At 42.0% G+C, this 26,972-nt stretch overlaps 3 protein-coding genes across 3 annotated transcripts; 2 read left to right on the top strand and 1 right to left on the bottom strand.

The window, feature by feature from the left end:
• Nucleotides 1–156: 156 nt before the first annotated feature.
• her8.2 (hairy-related 8.2) lies at nt 157–6,833 on the bottom strand. Its single transcript, XM_082502224.1, has 5 exons — nt 6,017–6,833; nt 1,586–1,900; nt 1,375–1,470; nt 1,217–1,295; nt 157–799 (listed from the first exon to the last, which is right to left on the bottom strand). Exons 2-5 carry the CDS (start codon nt 1,646–1,648, stop codon nt 465–467), a joined length of 573 nt encoding a protein of 190 aa, XP_082358350.1. The 5' UTR covers nt 1,649–1,900; nt 6,017–6,833; the 3' UTR covers nt 157–464.
• On the top strand, nt 4,972–19,127 carry cab39 (calcium binding protein 39). Its single transcript, XM_082502223.1, has 9 exons — nt 4,972–5,201; nt 7,890–8,045; nt 8,195–8,359; nt 10,684–10,802; nt 12,458–12,626; nt 13,759–13,818; nt 14,259–14,324; nt 14,736–14,879; nt 16,893–19,127. Exons 2-9 carry the CDS (start codon nt 7,932–7,934, stop codon nt 17,079–17,081), a joined length of 1,026 nt encoding a protein of 341 aa, XP_082358349.1. The 5' UTR covers nt 4,972–5,201; nt 7,890–7,931; the 3' UTR covers nt 17,082–19,127.
• A 1,753-nt stretch (nt 19,128–20,880) lies between these two features.
• On the top strand, nt 20,881–25,773 carry itm2ca (integral membrane protein 2Ca). Its single transcript, XM_082503337.1, has 6 exons — nt 20,881–21,157; nt 22,809–22,952; nt 23,166–23,354; nt 24,376–24,486; nt 24,968–25,118; nt 25,281–25,773. The coding sequence occupies exons 1-6, from the start codon at nt 21,065–21,067 to the stop codon at nt 25,370–25,372; spliced, it is 780 nt and encodes a 259-aa protein (XP_082359463.1). The 5' UTR covers nt 20,881–21,064; the 3' UTR covers nt 25,373–25,773.
• The last annotated feature ends 1,199 nt before the right edge of the window (nt 25,774–26,972 follow it).

Raw genomic sequence — 26,972 nt, 5'->3', positions numbered from 1 at the left:
TATTACAATAAACACTTGTAGGCCTCTTAGACCTTAAAGTACTCCTGTCAAGATCCAACAGAAAAGAGCACCTGCAAAGATCATACAATCTGAGTGAGTGCAAAATAAGTTTTATTATTAATAATGTTTAGGTTAATAGTACAGCAAAGGAGGAATCTATGCAAAGGCCAAGCAGGTGGTCTAAGAAGCAAAGTCATGCCTTATAATAACAATAAATAAAGCTGTTAATACAATAAATACACGAAAGATTAATAAGAGCCTTCTATAATGCAGGCTACAAGAGGTCAACTTCTGAAGGGAAGTACTGAGAAAAGGTCTGTATAGAATCATTATAGCACACCTACAATAATAATCACTGGAACAAAAACCGCCCCACATGTTTGTCTTCTGAGCAGCATATCTATAAGATACATAACAAAGGATGGTCTAACGGAATGGACAACCAAGATCATCAATCCAGCAGTTCACCAGGGCCTCCACATCTCAAGTGTCCCCAGGTGGGAACTGTGGAGTGCTGGCCTTTCCTGAGGTCCAGCCTCTCTCTGGAACTGCTCTACTCTGAGGGGGGACCCTGGGACGACTTGGGTGGCTGGAAGAGCAGCATCGAGTCTGGGTGTGGGCAGGGTGAGGGGGTGCTCATCGGTGGACCTAGGCAGAGACTTGAGGAGGTGGTTGAGAAGACGGGAGCCCAGAGTTTTGTCCATCCAATCACAGGTCAGGAGCATGTTGTGAACCTCGTGCATGCACTGGATGTAGCCCGTGCTGTATCTCTGCTGGGCCTCAAGGCCTAACGTGGGGTCTGAATGAAGAGAGAAAAAGATACATGTGTCACAGCGAACCCCGGTGGTAACAGGAAACAGCACAACCAGTATAACCGGTTGGCTGCAATGACATTTCCATCCATGGCTCAGCACCTCAGACATCATTTTCTAATTTTTCCACTTTCGCCCATCCAGCAGCTCCACATACCACGTTGCTCTAACCACCACCCAGTGAAAACATTGTCAGACCTCCAACATATGCCATGATATGTGCTGATGCTGCCCCCTGCTGCCTAATGCCAAATGGGTCAGTGGATTTTCATTCTCACGCGTTATCGGTTTATTACGCCTAACCAAATTTAAAAAAACGGAGATATAAATCTATTTTATTACGATGAATAACAGCAGTAACAAAGCTCGTAATATCGTAATCAATCAAGTGCCCGGCTCCTTACCGTTAACTTTGTTGTTCTGGATGTTCTGCAGATGTTTCACCGTCATCTCCAAAATATCCGCTTTCTCCAGTTTGGATTGCTGTCGAGAGAGGAGAAACCTCAGTTATTATTGAGCCCTCGCTGTTTGCTCAGAGGAGACACGTAAGGACAATACTCACGTCCAGCCTGAACGCTCCGATCACGGTTTCTTTGAGCTGATCCAAACAGTTGTTTATCCTCTCCCGCCGCTTTCTCTCAATGAGCGGCTTTCTGAGCTGTAAAAAAGTAACCAAATCAGGTAAGAGCAGCAAAAACAAGATGGAGAGGCACTATGCTGGATTCATTTAAAAAATTGGTCAAAAAGAAACCCGTCTTCAGTATGTCCAGTACCTTTCTTTCCTCCTTTGCGCTAGGATGTTTCCCCAGGTTGTGCGCCATGGATGAAGCAGTCATGTTTTAACCTGTGGTGTGTGATGGTGTGTGTATGTGTATATGTGTGTGTTTGTGTGCGCGCTTTTTTGTCCCTTCTCCTCTGAATCTCAGTTCGTCTCTAGGGTCCTCGGCGCGGCGCGACCCTCTTATTTATAGGGCGCAATTAGCATGTGAATGCGCCAACTCTTTGGCTGCGGGATTTTCCCACACACGGGGTCCCATCAGTCAAGACTGACAGGTCACTGGCTCCATTGAATAACTGAGAGACCCGGCCTAGAAAAAAAAAAAAAAGCTCACAAGCGACAGATGTCCAGCCTGAAACCATTGCGCTACACCCCCCTTCCCCCCTCTTCACCCGACAACAACACCAAAAAACTGCAGTTTCCTCTTCTCCCAGGCATGAACAAGAGTGTGCAATTACCGTGCTTTACTCCCGGGACCCCCACGTCTATTCTATTCAAGGGCAACATTACACCTGCAAAAAAAGACCAAACCTATTTCCTCAGAGCTCACGGGACGACACAAAAAGGCTGACAAATCACCTGAGAATATATTTCTGTCACCTGTTATAGTTCATAATCATATCCTTTAAAACCCCTGAATTACTTTAACAGAAGCTGGTTGCACTGGGAGAGGTTGTACCTTCGTGGAAGCGCAGAAGAGGGGGGGGGGGGGGGGGGGGGGGGGGGGACACGCTGTGTATTTAGCCTGCTTTGATCACATTCGGTGTTTTTAAAATGTGAGACATCTGCTGTTAACTGTTTACGAGCAGATGTCAGATTGACCAGATACCCCCTCCCCCTTCAACCCTCTCTCGCTCCCTCCCCGTCCTCCTACCTTTTGGGTCCCCTAAAGTGGGAGCCCTTGTTTCAGAGCCACGCGACTGCCAGGCGAATGCCGGGTCGTGGGAATCGAGGTCGGACAAAGAGCGCTATTCACCCAAACTTAATCAGCATGAAGTGAGTAATAACCTTCACACAGGGCCCGACCAGAGGAGGACGAGGAGGAGGCTCGGCCTTTGGCAAGTGACCAGTAGATAGCCGGTGACGAGGCCAGGTGTAACACATAGCAACCAATCCAAATACATCAATCCCTCAGAGAAGCGTTAAGTAGGCGTCTGTATTTTTAAAGGGAGTGGGTTTTTGAAGCCACTGTGGGGCTGTTGTCGCACTACTATAACAAAAGTGTTTGTAATAGAGTTTTGATTTTACTGATCCATCTTTTTCCAGTGTTCAGTGGCAGACAGTGGCAAAAACAAAGACAAAATAGGCCCCGAAACAGCTCATGAGCTACAGAGAGAGACAAGTCAGAGTATCTTAGAAACTGCTGATCTACTAGGATTTCCTCGTACATCCATCTCTACAGTTTGCAGAGAAAAAGGGAAAAAAGTTTTCTGAAAAAAGAAAACTTTCAGTGAGTTGCAGTTCTCTCTGAGAAAATTATTTTTTGATGCCAGAGGTCAGAGGAAAATGGCCAGATAGCTTTGAGTAGTACCAAGGCAACATTAACTCCAATAACCAGTTGTTTAAAAAATTATGTGAAAGTGAATCTCTGAGATCTCAATCCACTAGTGCACCTCTGGGTTGTAGTGGAATGGAAACTCTGCAGATTTAAAGCAGTTCTGAAATCTGACCCTGCACCAGCATGGTCAGCGAGTGTAATGTCAGTACTACTGAATTCTGAATTCTAATGGAATCAATAACACAGAGGATCTGAATTGTTACAGTATAACAGACTGCACAAATACACCAGGTATGTTACCTGTATGCAAGGGCTTGACATGCAGGACTGCCAATCCCATCAGTGTTCGCTTTGGGGAGTGGGTATCTCAAACCATCTGGGTGATGTAGTTGCTTTGAATTTTACGTTGCAATTGACTTTACTCAGTTAACTGTTTATGGGTTAAGATCAAATCTGATGATTATGATGAACATTTGATGAAATGATGAAACAAGGTTTCATTTTTCGTTAGAAGTTTGCCAGCAAAAGCAGATAATGCTTTATGAGGGGGCCATATTTGCTGCAATTACTTTTTGATAGTCAGCCATATCCCACCACTATCCTCCACCTGAGGCTTCTCTTGTTTAGAAACCAGCCTTCTCCTTCTGTCTTATCCCCCAACATGTAACTTTCAGCTCTAGGTGAACCCTTACTACACCTTTAGATGAAAAACAGAGTTTGGAGCTAACAGCTGCTAAACTCCACTTCATGCAGCTAAACAGACAGCTATAAAATTAAAGCCTCTTCCTGCTTCTGTTAGCTCTCACCTGAGGCTTTGGTTATTAAAGTGAATCACAGCTGTCTGTTTCCCAAGCCACTGCCTGCACATTCTTAACTTAATATCTAAGGAGTTAATGGTTTTGTGTATTGTGCATTAACAAAACATTTTTCCTATACAAGAGGCTTTAAAATACTCTGGCTGTTGGCAATACACTGCATCATCACTTAGAAAACAACTTAAAGTACAACTAATTAATTTAGAAATTTGGAAGGATGCAATGCATCCAATATTTGTTTTGTTTAGAGTTAAGGAAGAGTTTGTGCTAATAGAGAGAGCATACCACACAACTTAAAAAAAACCCCATTTCAAACAAAGTTCAGTTTTATTTCAAGCAAAATGTAGACAATTCAAGGAAAAGGCTGAGTTATTTCAAGCAAAATGTAGACTTATTTCAAATGTGTTAATGTACATCATTTCATTTGTCAAAACTGGATGAAATAATAATGCTTTGAGTTCAAATCATAACCTGTAAGTACAATATTTCCTTCAGGTGACATTTGATACAGTGTACTCCAGATTTATGCTAACTGCATCCTAAAAGGCCTTGGTTTCTAACCTTAAATGGGGTGCTAAGATTTCGTTCCACATATGCTCTCTGTACACTGAAATAGTTATAAAAGGAAGACAAATATTTCAAATTTCCTGATTTTAAGTCAATAATCCTAAAGTTTGTAATAAAGTAAAATATCTTGAACGTTTTATTACTGATCAGAGGACATGAAGATATTTATAGGCAAGAAGACACATTTCTATTGAAGTTTAGTGCATGTACAGATTGTGACCGATGCTAGTATTCATATTGCACACTGGACGGTTGCAGGGAAACTGTAGAAGTGGGATCATATGGTTCAGTGCAAGTGAAAGGTTGTTGTTGCTAAAGGAAGTGCTTTTAAGCTTTTAAGACACCTCATACGTACATTTATTTGCAGGCAGATTGTCGCTTGGGGTTCTACCTAATTCATCTTATAGGTCCCATGATCTGTCTATGGAGCAAGCGCGCCCTCATGCGGTGATCTCGCATGTCCCTGCAGTGTAACCCCCACTGTTGTTGCACGAGGCGACCACCGGAGGCGCTAGACGACACTGCAGTGACAGCCGCTCTCTGCTAACATTACCAGTCGGGCTCAGAGAAAGCACTAGGAGGAAACAGGGGCTGCACAATTAACAACAGTACAAACAAGGGGAGGCGACACGAGCAAGGAAAACAAAGCGGTTTTTGGTCCGAGGAGCACCTGGATTGCCTTTTACTGTCTTGACAAACCGGGAGAAACGAGTGAAAACGCCGTTTGCAAGGTATTGTGTTGTGAATATTATCCTATGAATTGTGGTTTGCAGGCATAGCTTTCTGAGCAAGTGGAAACGGTTTAGCTGAACCTAGCCTGCTGCTGATAGTTGCTAAAGCCAGGCATGGTTTTCAAAGCACTAACGCGAGGAGCCTCAGTCAGGCCTGGCTAACGTTAGGCCGAGTTAGCTAATTAACGTAGCCACTTTTACCTTATGATAGCTAGTGAGTTGGTAATATATTGCCACAACTCCTAGCAGCTGTAAATGAAGGTTTAGCAGCTGGAAAATGCTTGTAAGCAGTGGGCCTGCCGAGGCCTCCCGTGTGTCGACAGCACACACACAGTCATATACACACTTCCATAAGCCAGCCAACAGTAGCACGGTTGTTTGGTGGACTGTGATTGAAAAACTATAGGCCACGCTACCTTGCAAACAAATAAAGTTCGCTGTCCTGCAGAAATGAAAGAAAGCTAAGTGGCATATTGTTCCAGCTTTGCGGTAAACGCTCCTTTGTTTGCTAGACTCCATGTTATTCAGTATCCATTTTGTTAACATTGCGCAAAGTTGGCAGACTTCACACCATCACAAACCAGGCATGGATAACAGAGATGGGCGGTGCTCACTGTCAGGTTTATGTTGCACAGCTTATTGGGCCGTAGGTTTGCAATTAGCTTTTAAGTTGTACGAGTGGTAATACTTTCATTAAATAGATGTGTTGATGTGTATAATATATATATATTTTATATATCGCTTGGAAAATGTTTTAAATAAATCAGGGGACTTGACTAGCACTTGCTAGCAGCGAGTAGCGGTTGCTAGCTTACCTTCAGATGGTAGCAGGGCACCCGCTGCTGTCTGGACTGAGAGAGATGGTGAGGTTAACGTTGAGCTGTTCTATGGCACTGTATTGTTTGAGTTCTGGTAGGTACTTATAGGACAGGATTCACTGTCACTTGCCACGACAAGTATTTCTAGGCTAATTTACCCAAAGAGAGGTCGAGCGGGTTTGGATTTTCTTTTTGTCTTTTTTTTTTTGTCTGTGTTAGGACAGGTTGTACAGACGTCAGGTTGGCACAATTTTACTCGGACTCCTGATTAGTACCGGAGTCATTGTGGGTTAGATGTGATCTACCGATTTTGAACGCACCATATGTATTTCCCTCCTATTTGCGTCACTGGTACTGTATCAGGTCAGGAGCAGAGAGGCGCTTCTGCTGCCTACATTAACGAGCATTAGCCTGCGCGAAAGACGCATGTGGCCACCTGGCGAAGCTGAAGCCTGTGTACGTTAACGAAGCTGTGAGCAAGCAAAAACCATCCGCTTGGGAACATAAGGCTCTCCTGTTTCAGCTCTGTCACACATGACACATCATATATGAATGGTGGGCAACAGCAGCAGCCTGCCACCCCACTTTGGTTGCTGCTCGGTTTTATATTCCTGGCTCCAGCATTGCTTTCTAAATGTGGACTCCCTGCCAAGATATAAGAGGAAGTGTGTGACAACTCCAGGGTTTGTGTGCACAGTTTAGAGGATCCTGGCTGGAAAACAGGTTTGTGGCAGTGCCAGATTTGTACCTTTAGGTCACTAAATTCACCAAACATCAAGTGGAAATATGTCCTAAAAGGGCAGCACGCTTTCTATTTTTCCTCCAGCTAACCTGATCATGAGAATGGGATTACAGTTTACTGGCCTGGTGTTGCCTCTTCGTGACTGTTCATGAAACTTTGACTTTTGCCCTGCCCTGTGAACTTAGGGTTGTTGGGTGGGTCGGAGAATTTTGTAGAAAGGGGTCCTTGTTAAGTCACACAGTTAAACAGGAGCAGCAGTGAGATATGAGATGGTGACATCAGTCGATTGCATCACCCGTGGCCTTTCTAGGGTCTTTAGTGTTTGTTTTTTGGTATCGTTTGAGGATTTAGTTTTATAGATTTGTGACTCAAAGGGTGTGTTTACAAACCTAAATTTGAACTGATAAAGTATATTTGGCAATGTAGTGTCTGTTTAGGTATGCTATTGAAGTGAAGGAGTCGGGCATACAAAGGTCTGAGGTGGTGTCTTCATTTATGTGGCCCTGTGTCATAGTAAGCTCATTTCACAGTTAATCATTTACTAATAATGACCAAAAAACTTCACAAGCTTTTACAGCTGCTAAATGAAGCTTTAAAGGTCAGATCTAGATATGTGCAAATCATTAAAAAAACATATTTCCACAAATTTATTTCTATAACTAACATGAGCTTGACTTTTATTAGTATTGAGAGCTTCTTTGGGACTTACTACGTAGGTTAGTGTTTGTTACAGGATATATGGAGTGCACCACTGCCCTGCCCCCACCCAACTTCTACTTCTCAGCTCAAAGTTGCATAACAATACAACTTCATCAAAGGCTCAATCCAGAGTAATGACATGAGCAGCATTTCTGCTTATCCAATGAACATTTGCCAAAAACGCTAATTCATAAGATAAAAAAAAAAAAATCTCTTCTTGTCTTGAATACAGTAACAAGTAGAGGGATACATTTACTGCTACCATGCACACCTGTAAGTGCAGCAGCAGTCAATACATTTCCTGTTTCTGCGGTATTTAACCTTTCAAACTTCTCCTGTTCAGGGTTTTGTGTCTGCTCGTTTTACCATTTCTGTGATTGTACTTGGTCTTATCTGAAAGGTGGATTTGTTTTACATTTCTTTCCTCAGGTGGACAGTCGGCTGCCTGGTCACTCGTGGTAACTCTCCGCCATGCCTTTCCCCTTTGGCAAGTCCCACAAGTCGCCGGCGGACATCGTCAAGAATCTTAAGGACAGCATGACGGTGCTCGAGAAGCACGACATCTCGGACAAAAAGGCAGAGAAGGTAGGGTGAATCTCTTCATCTGTCAGGTGCAGTGTCCGTCACCTAAGAGAGTTCACTGTACTTAGTGACACGAGTTTGAAGGAATTTGTTTGAACTTTGAGATAATCTGATATGTTGATGTTGTGCCCTGGATTAATTTGTGTGTTCAGGCTACAGAGGAGGTGTCAAAGAGTCTTGTGGCCATGAAGGAGATCTTGTATGGGACTAATGAAAAAGAGCCCCAGACAGAAGCAGTGGCCCAGCTCGCCCAGGAACTCTACAACAGTGGATTACTCAGCACCCTGATAGCAGACCTGCAGCTCATCGACTTTGAGGTGAGACTTTTGATGTGAAGTTGAAAGAACAGGAACTAGTGGTAGATATTGAACAGTGGTCTCAATTTATCCAAGGTATGCAAGCATTGCAAGAATGCGTCTTACAGGGGCACTAACCTAATAAAATATCTGCAGTTAGAAGCCATTAGCAGCTTTACAGTGACATGTAAGGTCTAGCACTTAGCACACATGATGTAGAGGATTCAGATTGTGGTGAGAAAGTTTGAAAAGGTGTGGATACATTTTATTTCTCACTGCAAACATAAAGGGAACGCACAATAAAACCAACTAGAGAGCACAAGGAATTAAGCCTACATTAATCAGTCAGTATAAGTGGATGGATATTGATGATCTGAAAGCAAAACAGTGTTAAGTCATAATGTTTGTCCCATTCTTGCTATTTATTTTAGGAACTTTGTTGATCCACTAATTGTTTCAGGTGTTGTTTTTAATTTGTTTAAAATCACTTCACATTAATATTAGTTGAAGAATCACTTTATGTCGTGACATGTGCCTTATTTTGATTCACAAAATGGAAACAGTAAATGAAAATAAAAAATTATTCTTGCGTTTGTGGTATGCTTGCACTCTGGGGATGTCCAATCTGCCTGCAGAGAGCTCTGTTGTACAGTCGTTGTGTGGACCACTCTTGCTTATGCTTTTGTCCGTCTGCCAGCTGTGCAGAAGAGTGAAGTTCCAATAAACAAAGAGCTGAAGTGAAACAGTGTTAAGAACTATGAAAAGTGTCACTTCAGCACTGTCTGTGCTTTTCATGCTATTTGTTTTTTTTGTTTTTTATCTTTGAATTTCTTTTTGCGGTTCTGCAGTTCCCGGTTAACTCTGCTGTTGCTCCCATGCCTATTCCAGTCTACTTGTCAACCAATTGGCATTTGGCAGAAGTATGTGTCATCTGCTTCCAGCAACACGCAGTCAGGATTTAGGAGGAGTGCATCTGCCATGGGTGAAAACCCCTCCCATCCAAACACAAAAGTGTACGCAGACAGACACATGTGCAAGATCATAAATGATGCTTAACATGTCAGTGTTCTGTTGGTCATCATTGTGTGTTGGCAGTGGACCTGCAGTAACTTTACACTCACTGATGATTTGTTTTTGTTTTTTTCCCCACTAATTCACAGTAGCAAATGCACAAATCAAATGCAGTATAGCAAATGATATAACTAAATATAAAATGCCCTCTGTGTTAGTGTCAAAGGATAACCTGTCTAGGGTTTAATCCGCCTCTTTCCCTATAATACCTGAGGTAGGGTCCAGCCCCCTGATGACCCTGATAAGAATAGAGAGAATGGATGCATGGATAAAATGACGAAAGAGGGTCTGCAAATTAAATTAGGTTCCTGAACTTGGGTAAAAAAAATTATTTAAGTATGCATCTTGTAAATATGTAATTGATCGCTTAAAAATAAAAGCTAAAAATATTAGATTCCTTGATATGGAACAGACTGGTAGGACCCTGCACCATTAAATGGTTCAAACCACATTTCAAAGTGATGTTTTTAAAGCTCTTGTTCTGTTTGACCAGCAGTGCAAAATCTGCAGAAATGTACTCCCTTTTAACTGTGGTTTAAAAAAAAAAAAAAAGTACTGTTGTTTTTCTCTTTAAAGGTTTTTTAAAGCATTTTGTTTTTAAAACAATGGTGCAGGAACTAAACTATGTATGAGAAGGAAAAAGCAGGATGTTTCGAAAAAGTGCACGTGGATTGACAGCTTGCTATTAATGACAAACCTGCCTGTTTTGATATGGGAGCAAACTCATGTCTCGCTGCAATATGTCATGGTGTGTGTGGTAACTGCTGCAGGCTTCCCTGACTCACCCCATCACAGTGTGACTCACTGTACTGTGTGATCCTCCTTCCTCTTTTACCCTCGCTCATACTGCCCCCTTGCTCAAAAGAAAAGCCTGGTGAACAGTTGCAAAGCACAAGAGTCCAATATCAAAGTGTGACAGTAATTTGATATTTCTGATAACTTTACACACTTTTATTATATGTTCAGTTTTGCCAGTATACGACAGTGTCTCTCTTTTTGGCTCCTCTGTTTAGTGCTGTTTCCTGTCAATATGTTTAAACCTCAAGAGAACGAATCTTTCATCAAGGTTTTATTGCCACACTGCAGAAAATTAAAAATGCAGCAGATTCCTAGCCGTTCATTAGCTGTTATGCAATAAAGCACCACACCTTACATTTACAACGGCCCCTTGGCTTTCCACCCAGAGAGCTTGTTGTAAAATGACTTCATGTATAAATTCTCTATTGTGTGCATTTCTGTTCTGTCTAAGCCTTCATGTGGTATTTTTCTGTCAGGGTAAAAAAGATGTGGCTCAGATTTTCAACAACATCCTGAGGCGTCAGATTGGTACTCGGACACCCACGGTGGAGTATCTTTGCACCCAGCAGAATATTCTCTTCATGCTGCTTAAAGGGTAAGAGCATATACACGGAGTAATACTGCCGCGCCCCCCCCCCCCCCCCCCCCCAAATGATTATTTCATTATAATTGTTGTTGTTAACAGTACTTGGTATTGAAAAGACCAAGGAACCAAGTAACTTCTTCCTAGCATAAAGGGAAATGAGAGCTGCTGCCTATATAAGAAAAGTAAAAATAGAACAAGCAGTCCAGTTCACTACAGATTATAAAAACACCAGTATAAGGCATCCTAGAGTGCTACACCTTGTGGAAGGTGGCTCGTTTCTGTGCACCTCATCCACGCTTACAGATATCCCCTGGTCTGCCCTTCACCTTGTCTAATTTTGCAGTAATAGAGCAGCTACTAGTAACATATACAGTTACACTTTTCTTGTTTTTTAGAGTACAACAAGCTACATGCAAGTCCAGGCTGGAATAAGTTTGTGAATCGCTGTGCTCAAAATGTCAGGTGTTTCAGTTAGATAGAATTGGAGTCTGCGCTTCTCAGATTCAGTAGTTCAGTGAAGGTTTGAAAAGGTAAGTGGAGAGGTTATACAACACATGAGAAGCACAACTGGTTTTATGTTGTCAGTTTAGTCAGATTGTTTCTGTCTTTCTGACTTGGATGAAGATATGAGAATATTTGGAGTCACCTGTGCAGAAATCCTAGCGACTCCAAAGGATTTAAAAATCTCTTCTTAAACCTGTTTTGTGAAAACCAAGCACACGACACGAGGATCAGTCATTTTGTGCCAGGGGCACGGTGAATAGATGCACTACTGTACTGCACAGCTTGACGTGACTGAAGCTTTCTGTTCTTTGTGTTTGTTCAATTAATCCCAAGGGAAACTATTTAAATGTCTGCAGTAAAGTGGTGCTCTGAAAGAACATACATCTTGTGCGCATACTCCCATTGTGATAGGACTAATGAGGATTTCCCTTGTTGTGTGTCGCACAGTGGAATTGATCCTCATTATCAGTAGTGTAAACATCATAAGCTTTCACCCAGCTCAGTCACTATCCCTGCTTTGTCTTTCCTGAAAACTGAAGGATCTTTGGCTAGCTGCACTCAGTTTAAACACTGGAAGTCTGTTTTATGTGAAACTGGCGGGGCCATATCATACCGTTCACGGTAATACCGGTATAATGTTGGGCAACGATAAGAAAATGAAATATTGCCATAGAATATGGGTAAAACGCGCATGCGCAGTGCCTTTGTTTTCATATGCACATGGCGGAAAAAGCATGCCAGCGACGGAGAATGAGAAGGGCGAAAGCGGATTGTTGAATGAAACGGATGAACCAGAATTGATTTGTAAAAATGCTGCAACTTCAGTGATGTGGAACTGGTTTAGCTTTTCGTCCGTCAGCTACACAACAAAGTTTTTTTGCACTAATAAAGTTGTGGAGTTGTAAAGTATCTTGTCTAGTGTCAATTATATCGTCAGTTATATCGTTATCGCAAATTTTCAATGTATATCGTGATAAATATTTGTAGTCATATCGGCCTGCTCTTGTTCTGTACACCATTATTATGCCAAACATTTTGCAGCTCACTGTGTTCTTGTTTTCAGTTTTTCAGGAAACCATCCATCCTCCTACCGCTTGTGTTTGCGTGCATGTGAAATACAAAATGAGAAATCATTTTTCATATGTTGATGTTATATGCAGGTATGAGTCTCCAGAGATTGCACTGAACTGCGGTATCATGCTGAGGGAGTGCATCAGACATGAGCCACTGGCCAAAATCACACTGTGGTCAGAACAATTCTACGACTTCTTCAGATACGTGGAGATGTCCACATTCGACATCGCCTCAGACGCATTTGCCACTTTCAAAGTAAGTCAGCAAAGTTGTTAATCTATTGAAGTAATGCTCTAAAACATCTATGGTTCCTCATAGCTGTAACTGCCTAAACAGCTTAAAGAAAACAGACTTGACAAAGCACAGTCACCAAATGCCTTGAATTAAAAACCAGATCTCAACACTTCAGCTCTCATGATCTGCCTCTTAGATTCAAAAGGGAAAACCTGGTCATGCTTTTATGTTTATGACAGTTTAAATAGCTGTTTATATTATTATGTAAGCCCTTACTTGTAGTTTGCTACTTCAGTCTCCCATTGGAGCAGCTCATGTTTAAGATGGTATTTTTTCAGGATGGGGACGACAGGCCAGTGCCAGCTTTGAGCATGCAAATCGAGGGCCAAGTTGTAGTACATGTAAAATAATCACTCAAAGAGAGTGTAAGAAGCAACAGAAAGTTTATTACTTTATTCCCCTGGCATGACACACAGCTGTTCTCTGTCATGCTGAGAGATTTTTTTTATTTTATTCTTTTTTTTGGGGGGGGGGATTCTCCACTAAAGGGTATCTGAAAATGGCTAAATCGGGCAACAAAGTCACTAAGTACAAGACAGCGATGTGAACTGAAGCAGGATGATTACTGCTGTGAGTGAGAGGGGTTTTCTTCTAGACACATATTTAAAAAAAAAAAAGAAAAGAAAGGAAAAACCTGATAAATCCAAGTAGTCAAGTGTTTTAAGTGCACGGCCCTTTGTTAGCTTTGATAGAAACCAAACAAGCTGTGTAGTTACTGTGGAGTTCTTTGACTATTTTAAATCTTGTGCTATTCAAAAAGACTTTCACACCTTTACTTATTGAATACATTTACTGGCATGTTAGTCTTGACAGTAAACGTGTTCATTCCATCCAGCAAGAGATAACTTTGATAAACCATTGTAATAAAGCATTTGTCTGCTGTCTTGGAACAGTTTCAGTCATCAGACAGTGAGCTGACATGTCTTTTCTCGCTAATTTTTAGCTTCAGAGTGGTTCATTTAGTGACAAAACGTAAATGGATTTCTTTGGGTTGTGGTTTGTATCTGCGCTGTACAAATAGGAGACAGATGGGACCCAGTCATAACTGTCAGGTCTGAATGTGTCGCTGATAGTTGGCTTTGTCTGTTTCCAGGACCTCCTTACAAGACACAAGCTACTCAGCGCAGAGTTTCTGGAACAACATTATGACAGAGTAAGTTCACATTTAACTAAAAATATCTAGATTAGATCAAAATATGTAAAAAATGTACTCTTAAATAAACCATATAGCCTCACCCCTGCCAAGGATAGTGTTTGAGACAACTATAAGCTTTAGATTAAAAAACAAAAACAGTTTCTTTTGACCAATTACGTGTGAATTAGGTCTGTCTCTGTTAGTCAGGCGGTTTAAGATGCTGGCAATCTCTTTTTCTAACAACATCAAACCAGCCATTTGGGCGATAATTTGCAGGCTGGGAGCACAACATAGCTGTCAGTCCGTGAGAGGAAAAGCTCTCATTTTCCTGTCACAGTGTTTTGATACAAGATACAGATGTAATTGTGAAAACACCGCTTGAAGCATTTAGATGACTGCCTCTCTCGCTGACCACTTGTATTTTGTCTGCCTCACTGCCTCTTTCTCTGCTGCTCTAGTTCTTTAGTGAATATGAGAAGCTGCTCCACTCAGAAAACTACGTGACTAAAAGGCAGTCCCTCAAGGTAAGAGCCCAGGATTGTGCCAGTAAAGAGGTTTCAAGTAGTGGTGCAACTCTATTCAGAGAGCTATTTAAAAATGGTTTCTAGTGTTGGGTTTCTCTGAATCACTCTTAACATGACTGCCATCTAGTGGTTAGACCACAAACTTATGTGGTTATTTAAAGAGCTTTAATGGCTCCTTCACTGGCCTCATATTTGGAGTGTTTAATTCGATTTCAGTCTGAAGACTGAGTACTTGATGACTAAATCTGTAATCCAGATGTTTGACCACTGGTGATTCTCAAACACATTTTTATTGCCTTATTCATGATCACTAATGATTTATATACAAACGAGTAAAGCGTGACTACTTATTTAAATATAGTAGAAGAAATACACTGATGGAATACATTTTTATTTCTTTTCTCTCTCTAGTTGTTGGGGGAGTTGCTCCTCGACCGGCACAACTTCACCATTATGACAAAATACATCAGCAAGCCAGAGAATCTCAAACTCATGATGAACCTGCTACGGGACAAGAGCCGCAACATCCAGTTCGAGGCTTTCCACGTTTTTAAGGTAGAATCAAAGCACTGTATGCTAGTCCTTTCTACAGAAGAGGCAAGGCTTGAGGGGGGTAAAGAAAATATTAAGGTGCTTAATGCACTTCCTGATTTAATAGTGTTGTGTAAATTATTCAAGACATCAGGCAGACTTTCTTCTAATTTCTTCTACTTTTCATGTGGATCATTTCTAGTTCTGTTCTGCTTTCTTTTGCTTAGTGGAAGAAGCAGCAGGTAGAGAACTGATTCATGTGCCAATACGCTGAATTCACTGAGCCTGCAATGCAGAGCACAGACTACTGTCACTGCCTGCAGTTCAAGACAGAGCTGCACCAGTTCATGGAGTAATTCAATTATAAAAAATTCCTGACACAAATGTTTTGCTTCAGTGCTTCATTTAACGCACAGCTGTGCAGCGCATCGATGTGTTAAACAATGTAAACATGAGCATTTCAACTACATTTGTGACTAAAAACAGACCTGCAGTACAAACGTATTTAGGAGCAACGTGTGAATAAAGAAATCTGACAACATTAAGCCCACAGAGTTTTAAACAAACACTGACAACACAACAGCAGCAGTGATGACGACACAGGCACAGTTTAACGTACATGCAGCAAACGGGGTGAGTCTCATGGCGGACATGGGATGCACTAGATCATATTTATTTCAAACATTTTTCAGATTGAAAATGAAACATAAATTATAGTGTTCACTAAATTACATTAATATTTAAAAATAAGAAAAAATAGCTTTAAAAAAAATAAATAAAATAAAAATGTATATGGGCCAGTAAAACTCTGAGCCACTGACCTGAGGGTTGTTAGGTTGGACACATTGGTATTATTATCATCCATACATACATCGATCGTGGGGCAGCAGCCCAGCCCTGACCTCCCTCTCCCCAGCCACCTCCTCCAGCTTGTCCGTTGGAACACCAAGGCGTTCCCAGGCCAGGCTAGAGATATGATCTCTACAGTATGTCCTGGGTCTGTCCCGGGGCCTCCTCCCGGTGGGACATGCCGGGAAAACCTTGCCCAGGAGGCGCCCAGGGGGCATCCTTGTCAGATGCCCAAACCACCTCAAAAGGCTCCTTTCGATGTGAAGGAGCAGTGGCTCTACTCTGAGCCCCTCCCGGATGGCTGAGCTTCTCATCCTATGTCTAAGGGAGAGACTTAGATTCCCTCTACCTTATCGTGGTTGAAGGGTTTGTGTGTCCCAGGGATCCCAGGGGCGATGTTGTTTTTAGGGTTTTTTTTTCCTTTTGTTTGTTTTTGGCCCCTGGTAGGGTCTCCCATGGAAAATTGGTTCTGGATGAGGGACCAGACAAAGAGCAATTCAGAAGACCCCTATGAGAAGACCATTGAGGGAACAGTTCACCCTGTCCGGGATAGGGTTGTTGATATTAATGTTATTATTATCATTTATGTTTTCATAGCAGCAGTATAAGAATTTGGCATCAAAGCACAGAGCACACTTCAAAATGCTGGTATGCTCGCATTTCTTGCAGCCACCACTTTCTTCTTTAAAGGCTTACAATGAAAACACATGAACACACACCTGTTCTACCTTGTTGTATATGCATCGAATTTTATTCAACTCTGACATATGACTCTACTTGAGATATTTATGTTTTTGCATTTAAGAAAATGTTTTCTTTAAAGAATAAATTTTTAATATGACCTCTACATACAGTCAAAGGGTTTAGTTGTTGTTTTTGTTTATTTTTTGGCAAATCTGAGCTTTTTATTCTGAAAGATCCTCTTTTCTCTTTGAAATATTTATTATTGCTCATTATTAGGACAAAAGTATTTCTCATCAGATTTTTCATTAATCGATGGAATAACAGAGTACTCGGTTACTAATATAATCAATAGTGCAATATATATTGTTACTATTTAGTGAGTTATTTGGTGAAGTGTTGGTGAGCCTCTTCTTGTGAGCACATGTGGTCCTGCTAGCACCACAGATACAGATTCTGTAGAAAACAAAATCATGAAAAATTCCCTCTTTCTGTCTCTCTCCACAGGTGTTTGTGGCCAACCCGAACAAGACACAGCCCATCCTCGACATCCTGCTGAAGAACCAGACCAAACTCATCGAGTTTCTGAGCAAGTTCCAAAACGACAGGACAGAAGACGAACAGTTCAACGATGAAAAGACTTACCTGGTCAAACAGATCAGGGATCTTAAGAAGCCTGCACCTCAGGAGGCCTGAGGCGAAGAGCGTGCAGAAGTTTAGGGGGGGAGCCACCAGGACCATGTCTGGACATCATCCAGGCAACATTTGCTTAATGGACCCCATCAGCAGCTGCTGTTCTGGTTTCTGAACAAAATGTAAGAAACAAATTAAAAAAAGAAAAAAAAAAAGAAAAGAAGAAAAGAAGAACAAATCTACTCGTATCAACTCGTCAGGAAGTTGCCAGCTCCTCTGCACCCCGGAACTTTTTTCTTTTTGTTCCTTTCAGTCTTTTTCCCTCAAAAGAGAAAATAATAGTTGCTGCTGCTTTCTTGCACATCGAGACATTTACGGTATATTATATTGACACAACCCACAGCCCATCAAACACAGTGGCAGAAAATATCCGTGCATTTAAAGTAAGGCAGACTTCCTGCAACAAAAATGGACCCGTTTACACAAACATGCGTATTACAAAAAAAACAAAACATGCATACACACATGCTGCAAGAATGTGTGTATGTCTTGGAAATGGTACGAGCAAGTTGAACATTGGTGTGTGTGTGTGTGTGTGTGTGTGTGTGTGTGTGTGGTCGTTGCATGCCTCGAAATGTGACAGATCCATTGCTGTGCCCGGCGTCGGCTCTGTGATGGCCTGCCGAGCCCGGCACCCACGTTCAGTGCCACAAACTGAAATTTGTGTGCATCACAGCAACATGTATGCCTTCATCCAACAAAGCAACAGCGGCTCGTTTTACAGGGGCGAACTCTCAGACGCCATCGCACCGTTTACCTCCCGTGTGCTTCGTCACCACAGGGCACATGAAGCACAGGCGCAAAGCAGGGAGGGAGGAAAGGTATAATTCTGGTGAAGCCCAAGACATGGACATTTTTATTGTTTTCTGGGACAGGATGAACATGTACATATGCCTTTTTGTTTCTTTTCTTTTGCTTTGTAGATTTTTGTTTAACCTTGACACATGAATATATATTATATATATTACCTTAAACATAATGTTTTCGGTTAATTGTAATCAAATTGCTTTCTAAACCATAAAAAACAACACAAGTTAAGTGACATTGTTTTTGCATTTCATTTTACTGCTGATTGCTGGTGGGTTTCTTTGTACATACTTTGAAGGGCCAGCTCACGTTTAGCTAACCTTATAGGATATTAACAATTTGTCCAGCAGAGGAATGTCATTGTATTAGCTCTGGATCTCTTAATCTTCTTTTTATTCTCCATCTACATTTTTGAGTATTTCAGACTCAGACTGCTGAATATGTATTGGGGGAGGTGATGTAGGCGCAGAGCATTTACTGAAACATTAAAGCCTGTGTGTTTGTGCACTTTGTGAAGTACTGGATGATCAGCATCACTTACTGGAGTTAGGGTGATGAAGATTTCCCCAGTTTCTTCATTAACTTGTGTTTTTTTTTTTTTTTCTTTCTTTCTCTCTCACTGTTTGGCATGAGGCCCTGGAGTGCTGTGCAGCCCCACAGTGAGTGTACTTCTGGGGTGACCTCATTAGGACTTTGGAAACTCAGCACATCTTTCCACATTCTTACCCCACCCCCTACACCCTTTTTTTCCCTTGTGTTTGAGCCTGTCTCTTCAGAGGGTTGATTTAATTCCAGTACAATTGTGAGCGTAAAGCATTGTGGGTAGCAGAGTACTTTGGGCATCTTGGATTGTCCTCATGGTACTGAGCAAAACTGATGAAACCACAGATTTTTCTGCATTTACACTGAACTCGGGCAACGTGTTATGGTCAACACATTCAAGCAATTTAGACAGAAACCAGAAGCCCATAGTTCTTCCATGAGCATTGAACAAGCATGTTGCTCCACTGGCTGTGCATGATGCTGTACTAAAGATGTTGTACTGGAATTGTTTTTTCCAGCTATTTAACAACATTGAAATGTCCAGTTGAACTCTTGGCTACATGGCTGTACGCTGGCTTTGACTCCAGTTTCAGCAACGAGCGTGTGGGTGCTTTCAGAAGTGTCAAAGGCTTGGGCCCTACAATCGAAATAAAGGAATAAAAACAAAACAAACAAAAAAAGTATTTGGAATAAAACAAAGCCTGTTGTTGCTTTCCTTCTGACTATCAAAGTCTCGGCTGTTGATTGTATGTGTGCTCTGTGATTCTAAGGTTCATGTGGGTACTTGGTAAAAGCATTACAAAGTCAAGTGTCTTGTAAATAGCCTTTTCTAATTTCTCCACTCATTTTCAGTCCAGTCCTTGTACCTGACCATTAACACTGACTGATGAATCCTTCTAACATAAAGATGGGAATCGCTCAGTCTATGCAGAACAGACAACTTACAAAAAGCAAAATTTGTAATTGAATCTTTAGGAACTTTGTTACCATTCTTTAGTTGAACCTATGGAAACTGCCAAAGATAAAATGGCGACAGACACAAAATAGTATTTCTGAAACACCAAGGTGATTCCTAAGGAGCTGTTAGCTCAAAACGTATAATATCCCAGCATGGTGTGAAGGGTGTCCTTATTAAATAAGGAAGCTAGAAAAGTGGAGGATGAAAGAAGTTTCAGGCCTTAACGCTACAACAGATAAACGGTGTCTGAATCCATGTTTATGGAGGACTTCAGGCGAGAGGTAGAACAGTGAATGTAGTGTCGTCTGTAAAACACAGTGGAGGGTCTGTCATGGTTTGTGATTTTACCAAAATTGATGGAATTACGAACACACAACTGTCAGATTTTGATCCACTGTGAAAGATCATCTAGAAAGCATCTGATTGGCAGTAATTTCATTTTTCTGCCAGTGCAGTAAACCCATATCTAGAGAGTGTTCCACTGTGTGTTTTTCTACAAGTCACGGATTGGTGTCCCTAGAACCCGGACCTCAACATTACGAAAGCAGTGTGGGGTCATCTTAACAGAGAACAGACCAAAAGGCAGAAACATGCAAAGAAGCGTTTTGAATGTCCTTCAAGGAGTTTGGAGAACTATTCCTGAAGAAACAGAACCCTGGTTTCTCGCTATATTAAGGCAGGACCTATACCACACCACGTAGCAATATTCCAGTGTAGAAATACTGTTGTTGGAAAACTGACCTATCACTACTTAAGTATCAAAAGTTAAGTGTCAAACCATAAAGTGCTCTTCAAGATCATGTATGTGCATGAAATCAGAGCCAGTCTGAGAAAAAGTTTGAGACGCTGAGAAATGAACACATTAAGCTGTGTGTGAATGCAGACCGATGACCGTTTCATACAGTCACTGATGAAGACAACCAGATCAGGGTCAGAAGTGTGAGAAAAGGCTAATAATTACTCACTACATCATCTTGTGGTACAAAGTGGTAGTACAGCGGCCACTCCATACTTCTTTAACACAGTGCATACATAGCACGGTTACCACTCTGCCTCACAGAAAGAAGGTCGTGGTTTTGAATCCACCATCTGGCCTTTCTATGTGGAGTTTGCATGTTCTCCCCGTGTCTGCATGTTCTCCCCGTGTCTGCGTGGGTTATCGCTGGGTACTCTGGCTTGATCCCGCAGTCTAAAGACATGCAATTAGTGGGGTTAGGTTAATTATGGATAGATGGATATTTTGCACACAGACTTTAGCCGTTTCTTCATATTCTGTTGATAGGTTTAGTTAATTTTAAAAGATTTTAATAATTTCAAGCAGAAATTTAAGCTGAGGGTAGATAAGTTTGAATATATCAGCATATATTATTATAAAATATCATTATAGCTACAGCCTTAGTTTTATGTGGAAACTGTTTGTCTCGTTAATAAAGCTGTTCCTCTGAACAGTAGACAGTAAAGCGGCAGATTGGTCCTTTAAAGGACGATTAAAAAAAAGCACACTTCCGGTGGGCAGAGACAAAAACAGAGAGGCACCCCGGTGGTGACAGCAGAAAAGAGGGCGAGAGTAAGGGATCTGTCTGAGAAAGGTGGCCAGCTATCGTCAACACAGCCCGAGAGTGAAGTCACCTGCAGCGGATAGACAGGCGAGCAGTGACTGCCCCACTACCCCGGAGCCATGGTGAAGATCAGTTTCCAGGCTGTCTCGGGACAGAAAGTGGAAAAAGAGAGCGATGGCGACAAGACCGAGATCCTCATTCCTCATCCGATGGTGAGCAAAAGAGTCGCCTGTTCACATTTAACCCATTATAATCGAGCATGATATCAACTCTTGTGTGTAGATGGTCTTTATGTAACGCGATGCCTGCTGTGTGTCCAGCAGGCTCACCTGCCTGCTTGGTCCGCAGGGCAGCCTGCACCTGCTCGGTCATGAGCAGCAGCAGGGGGATTTTTTTTTTCCCCTTTTTTTGACAGCATCTATCGACATTTGGTTGGGAACAAAAACATGTCATTGCTGTGACGCTTTCCTGTGCGCCAGCGCGCGTTTGATGCAAGTTATTCCAATGTGCAAAAAGCACAGCAAAAAGCCACAATGTACCAATTTAAAGGCTTTGTACTTGGTTTATCTGTCGATTTCCCCTGCAGTGCTGATGTATTCAACAAAAACAAAACCCCCAAGCTTTCAAAAAAGGGTAGGGGGGGGTAAAAAAAAAAAAAAAAGGGGGGGGGGGGGGGGGTAGAATGCAAGAAATGCAGAGCTTTGGGATGACAAAATGGCAGATGGGTTGCCGAGGCTTGCAGCGCATGCAGGATTATTTGTCACAGCTCTAAAGGGAGGCAGAGCTGCGGAGTCCTGAAGTTTGCTGTGCTGCGGAATCCCCCTGCATCACTCTTATTAAAAAATACATGGCTGAGCAGCAGAGACGACAAACACCGACAGAATACAGAGGAGGCGTCCGGCATTGCATAGGAAGTGAATATCGCAGGAGTGCAGAGCTGCGGCCCCTGAGTGACTTGCGCTCCTCCAAATGTACTGAACAGGAGACAGACAGACAGACAAGGCCTCATGGTGTGACACGCACTCAGCTGCTGCCACGATCCCATCTCAGTGGGACGGAGGAACACAAAGAACTTGCAAAAGTCTGCCTTCACACATACACTGCTGTCTCCTTGTCCTTGTGCACCCTCCAAATGCTCCCTCCAAAGAACAAAGGCTTGAAGAATCAAATTCAGCTCAAATAGCAAAAGCGGTGTCCTGAAATTAGGCACTCGGGCCATACCACGCAATGTTGGTGGGGTGAGGGGGGTGGTTGGTGAAAGCTTTCAAGCATTTTGAAGTCATCTCCCTTTAAAAAAATAATAATAATAGGAACACACGCAAACACAGTTGCCATCATTTTTCTTTGAGGTATCCTCAAAGAGTCTTTTTTTTCACATGCACACAGTTGTTATTTTTCCCTTCATAGCTCCAGCTAAGAATAGCAGCCCTTTGTTTCCTTACAGTCTGCTTTTCACAAGATAATTTCTCCTGCTGTAGTTACTCTGCAGCACATCTACAGTAATTCGCTGAGCCAGTTCTCAGATAGTAGCCACTCGCTGTGTGTGTGCGCGTTTCCTTTTACAACAATAATGACTAACTGTGTGTAGTGCCACCCTCCAAACACTGGCTGGGTGCGTGGCATCAGCAGATGGGCTGCGAGACTGGAGGCGTCTGGGAAGATTACTCACTATCTAAGTCAAGTTTTCATTACCCGCCGTCTCCGTCAGCCGTTCCTCCTGTCCGAGATCCGTGCTGCTAATTCCTGCAGTTAAATTCAGATTTCTTTTCAGCCACCCGTCACGCGATCGAATCGAAGCTGGCTAGAAATGCTGCTCTGTGCACTTCTCGAAGTTTTAATGTATGCATTTGTGGTGTCCTCCAGGATGAGGAGGAGCTGGTCCTACCCCTGCGGCCCAAGAAGTCTCCTCTCAATGGCCTGTGCTGCCTGACGTTTGGTCTGGTGGTCTTCATGGCTGGTCTGGTTTTAGCCTCCATCTTTGTCTACCGCTACTACTTCATACCTCATGTAAGACTCGATTATGCTCTGCAGTGTGCCATATGTGTGCCCTTGTTGGCCTTGCAATGAAACACTGCACTAAAAAATGGGGGGGGAAATGTTCTTCTTTTTAAAAACAATAAATAATTGTAATCACTGCCATCTGAGACGGATAATGTTGCTGCAGTCATGTTTCTTGGCTGCTGTGTTGCATTAAAAGCTGATCTGTGTGCATGTGTGTAGATCCCAGAGGAGAACTTGTTTCACTGCAGGGTGCTGTATGAAGACTCTGTGTACGCTCCGCTGCGTGGCCGTCAGGAGTTGGAGGAGAATGTCGGCATCTACCTGGCCGACAACTACGAGAAGATCACTGTGCCCGTGCCTCACTTTGGAGGAAGTGACCCTGCTGATATAATCCATGATTTCCACAGAGTGAGGACAAATATACACATGTTACATATAGGTCTGATATTCTACCCCTTAAAGACACATTAACGCCACACTCGCATGTCTCCAGAATGTCTATTTCAAGTTTCAGCCTCAAATACAACACACATAGATGCAGTTCTGAGCCAAAATGTGGGTTGTAACATTTTTTCAGTATGATAACTTCTTTTTTTTCTTCTTCTAGTAAATGTGAACATGGAGTTTGTCTGAGTTCATGAAAATCTGCAGTCCAGGAGTATAGAACAGCTAGAGTTTTTCCACACAGCTCATAGGCTGCTTTAAAAACAAGACTTCATATTCGTTGTCTTTGTCAGCTGACAAGAATTGGGGGAAAATATGAACATGAGGCAGATTTCATTGCTCATTCGGCTGCATCAGAGGGAATGAGTGCAGAGCATCGGAAAGAAGCATACAGCTAGCAGAAAGTGGACTCTAACTATACTGTATACTCATTGCTCATTTGGCCAAAGTGCAAAGCTGTCGTCTAATGCTAACTAGCTTTGTTAGCAAAGTGCATCCATAGACGACATGGGTTTATTGCACTGCAGACACAGACACCTGCTACTTGGTGCTGAGAAAATAAGTAAATAAATGATGTAGCCCCATGCACTTATACAGTGAGCCTGATAATCATTCATATTTAAGGCTTTTTACAATTTTTTTTTTTATTTTTATTTTTATTTTTTACAAAACACAAAACTGTGTTGTAAACAAGTGGCCTTTTGAGGAACTGCGGTCTTCACCGATTCCACGTTGGCTTTATCTTTCAACCACAAAAGTTGCAAAATATACAGAAAAGCTAACATTACTGACTTACTTTAAATATCAAAGTTCAGTCAGTGAAATACTGACCTGCTTTTGTTTTTAAATGAGAATGAGAGTTTAATTTTATTGTTAAAGCACCAAATGAAATTCTAGTCAGCTAAAGGTGCTTTACATTGTAAGCTAAAGACTCTACAGTAATGGAGAACTGGTCATAATTAGATTGCTTTGTTGTTGTTTCCAGGGACTGACTGCATATCATGACATTGCTCTGGACAAGTGCTACGTTATCGAGCTCAACACCACCATTGTGATGCCTCCGCGCAACCTCTGGGAGCTGCTTATCAATGTCAAGGTAACACAGCCAATCTTAGGCGACATCTCCAGCTGTTACCAAATGCTGGAAGCTAACATATTTAGCAGTGTAAGAAATGAATAAGAAGAAAACCACCCCACTTCTTTTCTTCCTTTATTTGTAATATCGTTGGTGTACTCTGTGATGTATTGATACACTGCTTATTATGTGGACACACTAACAACTAGCATGGCTTAGTAAGTCTGTCGAAGCTTCCCAAGCTTTTTAATTTAAAGAAAAAAAAATTTAACCTTCTTTGCTGATGTTCGAAGGAGTTGATACTTTTGGCAAAGTTAAAATTAATTTGAGTTAATACACCATTTTGGTGTTGTTTAACTGGAAATATTCCTCTGCTACAATTTGCCAGCATTAAAAGTCACTCGGGAAAATTTCCACAGATGTCAGTCCCCTCAAGAATTAGTATTGCAGCATCATCAGCCCCTTTGTGTTCCCACCGAGCTTGTTACTGTGTCTCTTGCAGAAGGGCACATACTTGCCTCAGACCTACATCATCCATGAAGAGATGGTGGTGACCGGCAAAGTGCACAACATGCGTCAGCTGGGACCTTTCATCTATCGCCTGTGCAACGGGAAGGACACGTACCGCCTGAACCGCCGCGTCACCCGCAGGCGTACGTTGGGGTTAATGGGGCCATTAAAAAGAGCTGATACATGCCTGTGTTTTTGTTTTCTTTTGGGGGATTAAGAGGTTTATCGTTTAAGCTGTGATTGTATCTGAAGTTCAGCGACTCGGCTGATCGCCTCTCTGTGTCTCGCCCCATTTTCCCTCATAGGCATCAACAAGCGTGACACGAAGGACTGCCACCACATCCGCCACTTTGAGAATACATTTGTGGTGGAGACGGTTATCTGCGATGAAGCGTAAACGCGACTGTCATCTGTGAGATTCCCGCCCACACAAAGGCACATCACCAGTCATGTCTCCAGCCACTGTAGCAACCTCCTGTGGATCTGATCATGTCTGAGTTGCACTTTACTTGTTTTTGTTTTGTTTTTAATTTTATTTCAGTACCTCCCCTTTATTCTGTTTCGAATTAGGTAATATTTACCCTAAAGTGTGATGCAATACTAAGCTGCTGGTTATGTCACAGGATTTTCCATGTAGCAAAGGCCTTAAGCCAAAAATAATGATTTCAAGACATCTCCTCTTTGGGGATTTGTATGATGGTTACCGTTGCCGGGGGAGACGACTTTCTCCCCATGTTGTTTTGTTGTGCTCCCCTTGAGGTTACGTTGTTTTCCTTAGTTATCTACACAAAGCATGAGGTATTGCCTTCCTGAGCAAACATGGATTCATTTATTTATATTTTCTCATGTTCAGTGTAATGTAACTGTTGATGACTAGTAGCTTGCTTGCATCTTTAGCCTCTTGCTTACCTGTTGCTTCCTCGCTTCTGCCTTCATCCTGTTAAAAAGCACTATCGCACAGTAGACTTTAGACCAGGCTGCATTGGGCACTACACTTACTATTTTTCTTCTTTGGAATAATATTCTGCCCCTGAAACACAGACCCATATTTCTTTTTGACCTCTAATTTGTCACACTTTTTCTTCTCTCTCTTCCCCCCCGTCCCCACTACTTTTCTGAATCGTTTTAGACTAACCTTTGTTTTCCCTTGCATGTGTTTATGTATAAGAGAAACAGCACTCTTAGAATGTTTTGTAAAACCACGTTTAAAGCCTTAGTCCAGAGTCAGAGACTGGACTAAAGTCAAAACAAGTGAAAGGGAGCGTATTATATGTTAGATGAACAAAACCAACTGTGATCTGTATATTTTGTCTGCCAATGAAATCTGTCTGTGAATAAAGTAGTAAAAAAAAAAATGACTGAGTTGAGGCATATGTTACTTTATTTCAAACGTTACTAGGCTTCAGTCAGTATCTTATGAATGTAAAAAGACTAAGGGGGTTTTGTTGTCACCATACGGGTGGGTGGGAAAGCAATGTTGACACCCAAATTTGTGAATACGATGACTCAAGAAAGAAGCGATGCAGGAGTTTCAAAGTGACAGCGTAGGTGTATCTTCGACAAATTTTAATCTCAGTGACCTAGACTTCGAGGTTGGAGGTCAGAGGTCAAGTTTTTTGAAAATTCTGTGAATGCGATAACTGGAGAAAAAGCTGACAAAGGATTTTGAATTCGATACCATGGGAGCATCCAGTAGGAGGCTGAGGGTCGACGCTGGCTGCTGCCAGTATTTTTTCATTTTACGGTTTCTATTTTGTGTTCTGTACCGATTTAAACATTTCTATAGTAAAATCCTCGTGTGAACCTGCAGCTCTGCCAGCAACTACATTTCCAGTCACCATTAATCAAAAACATAAAATCTCCCTAGATTTTCTAAAGAAATCTCTTAAAGTAAAAGAGGGGACTTTGATGTGTTGGTTATTTGTTTTGCATAATGAAATCGCTCTTAACTGCTATTTGTATTTGACATATGCGCCTTATAGTTGCTTTTTACATCT

Source organism: Aulonocara stuartgranti, assembly GCF_965226115.1.
Source record: "Aulonocara stuartgranti genome assembly, chromosome: 14".
Classification (NCBI taxonomy): domain Eukaryota; kingdom Metazoa; phylum Chordata; class Actinopteri; order Cichliformes; family Cichlidae; genus Aulonocara; species Aulonocara stuartgranti.
This window is presented reverse-complemented; position numbering and strand designations above follow the sequence as displayed.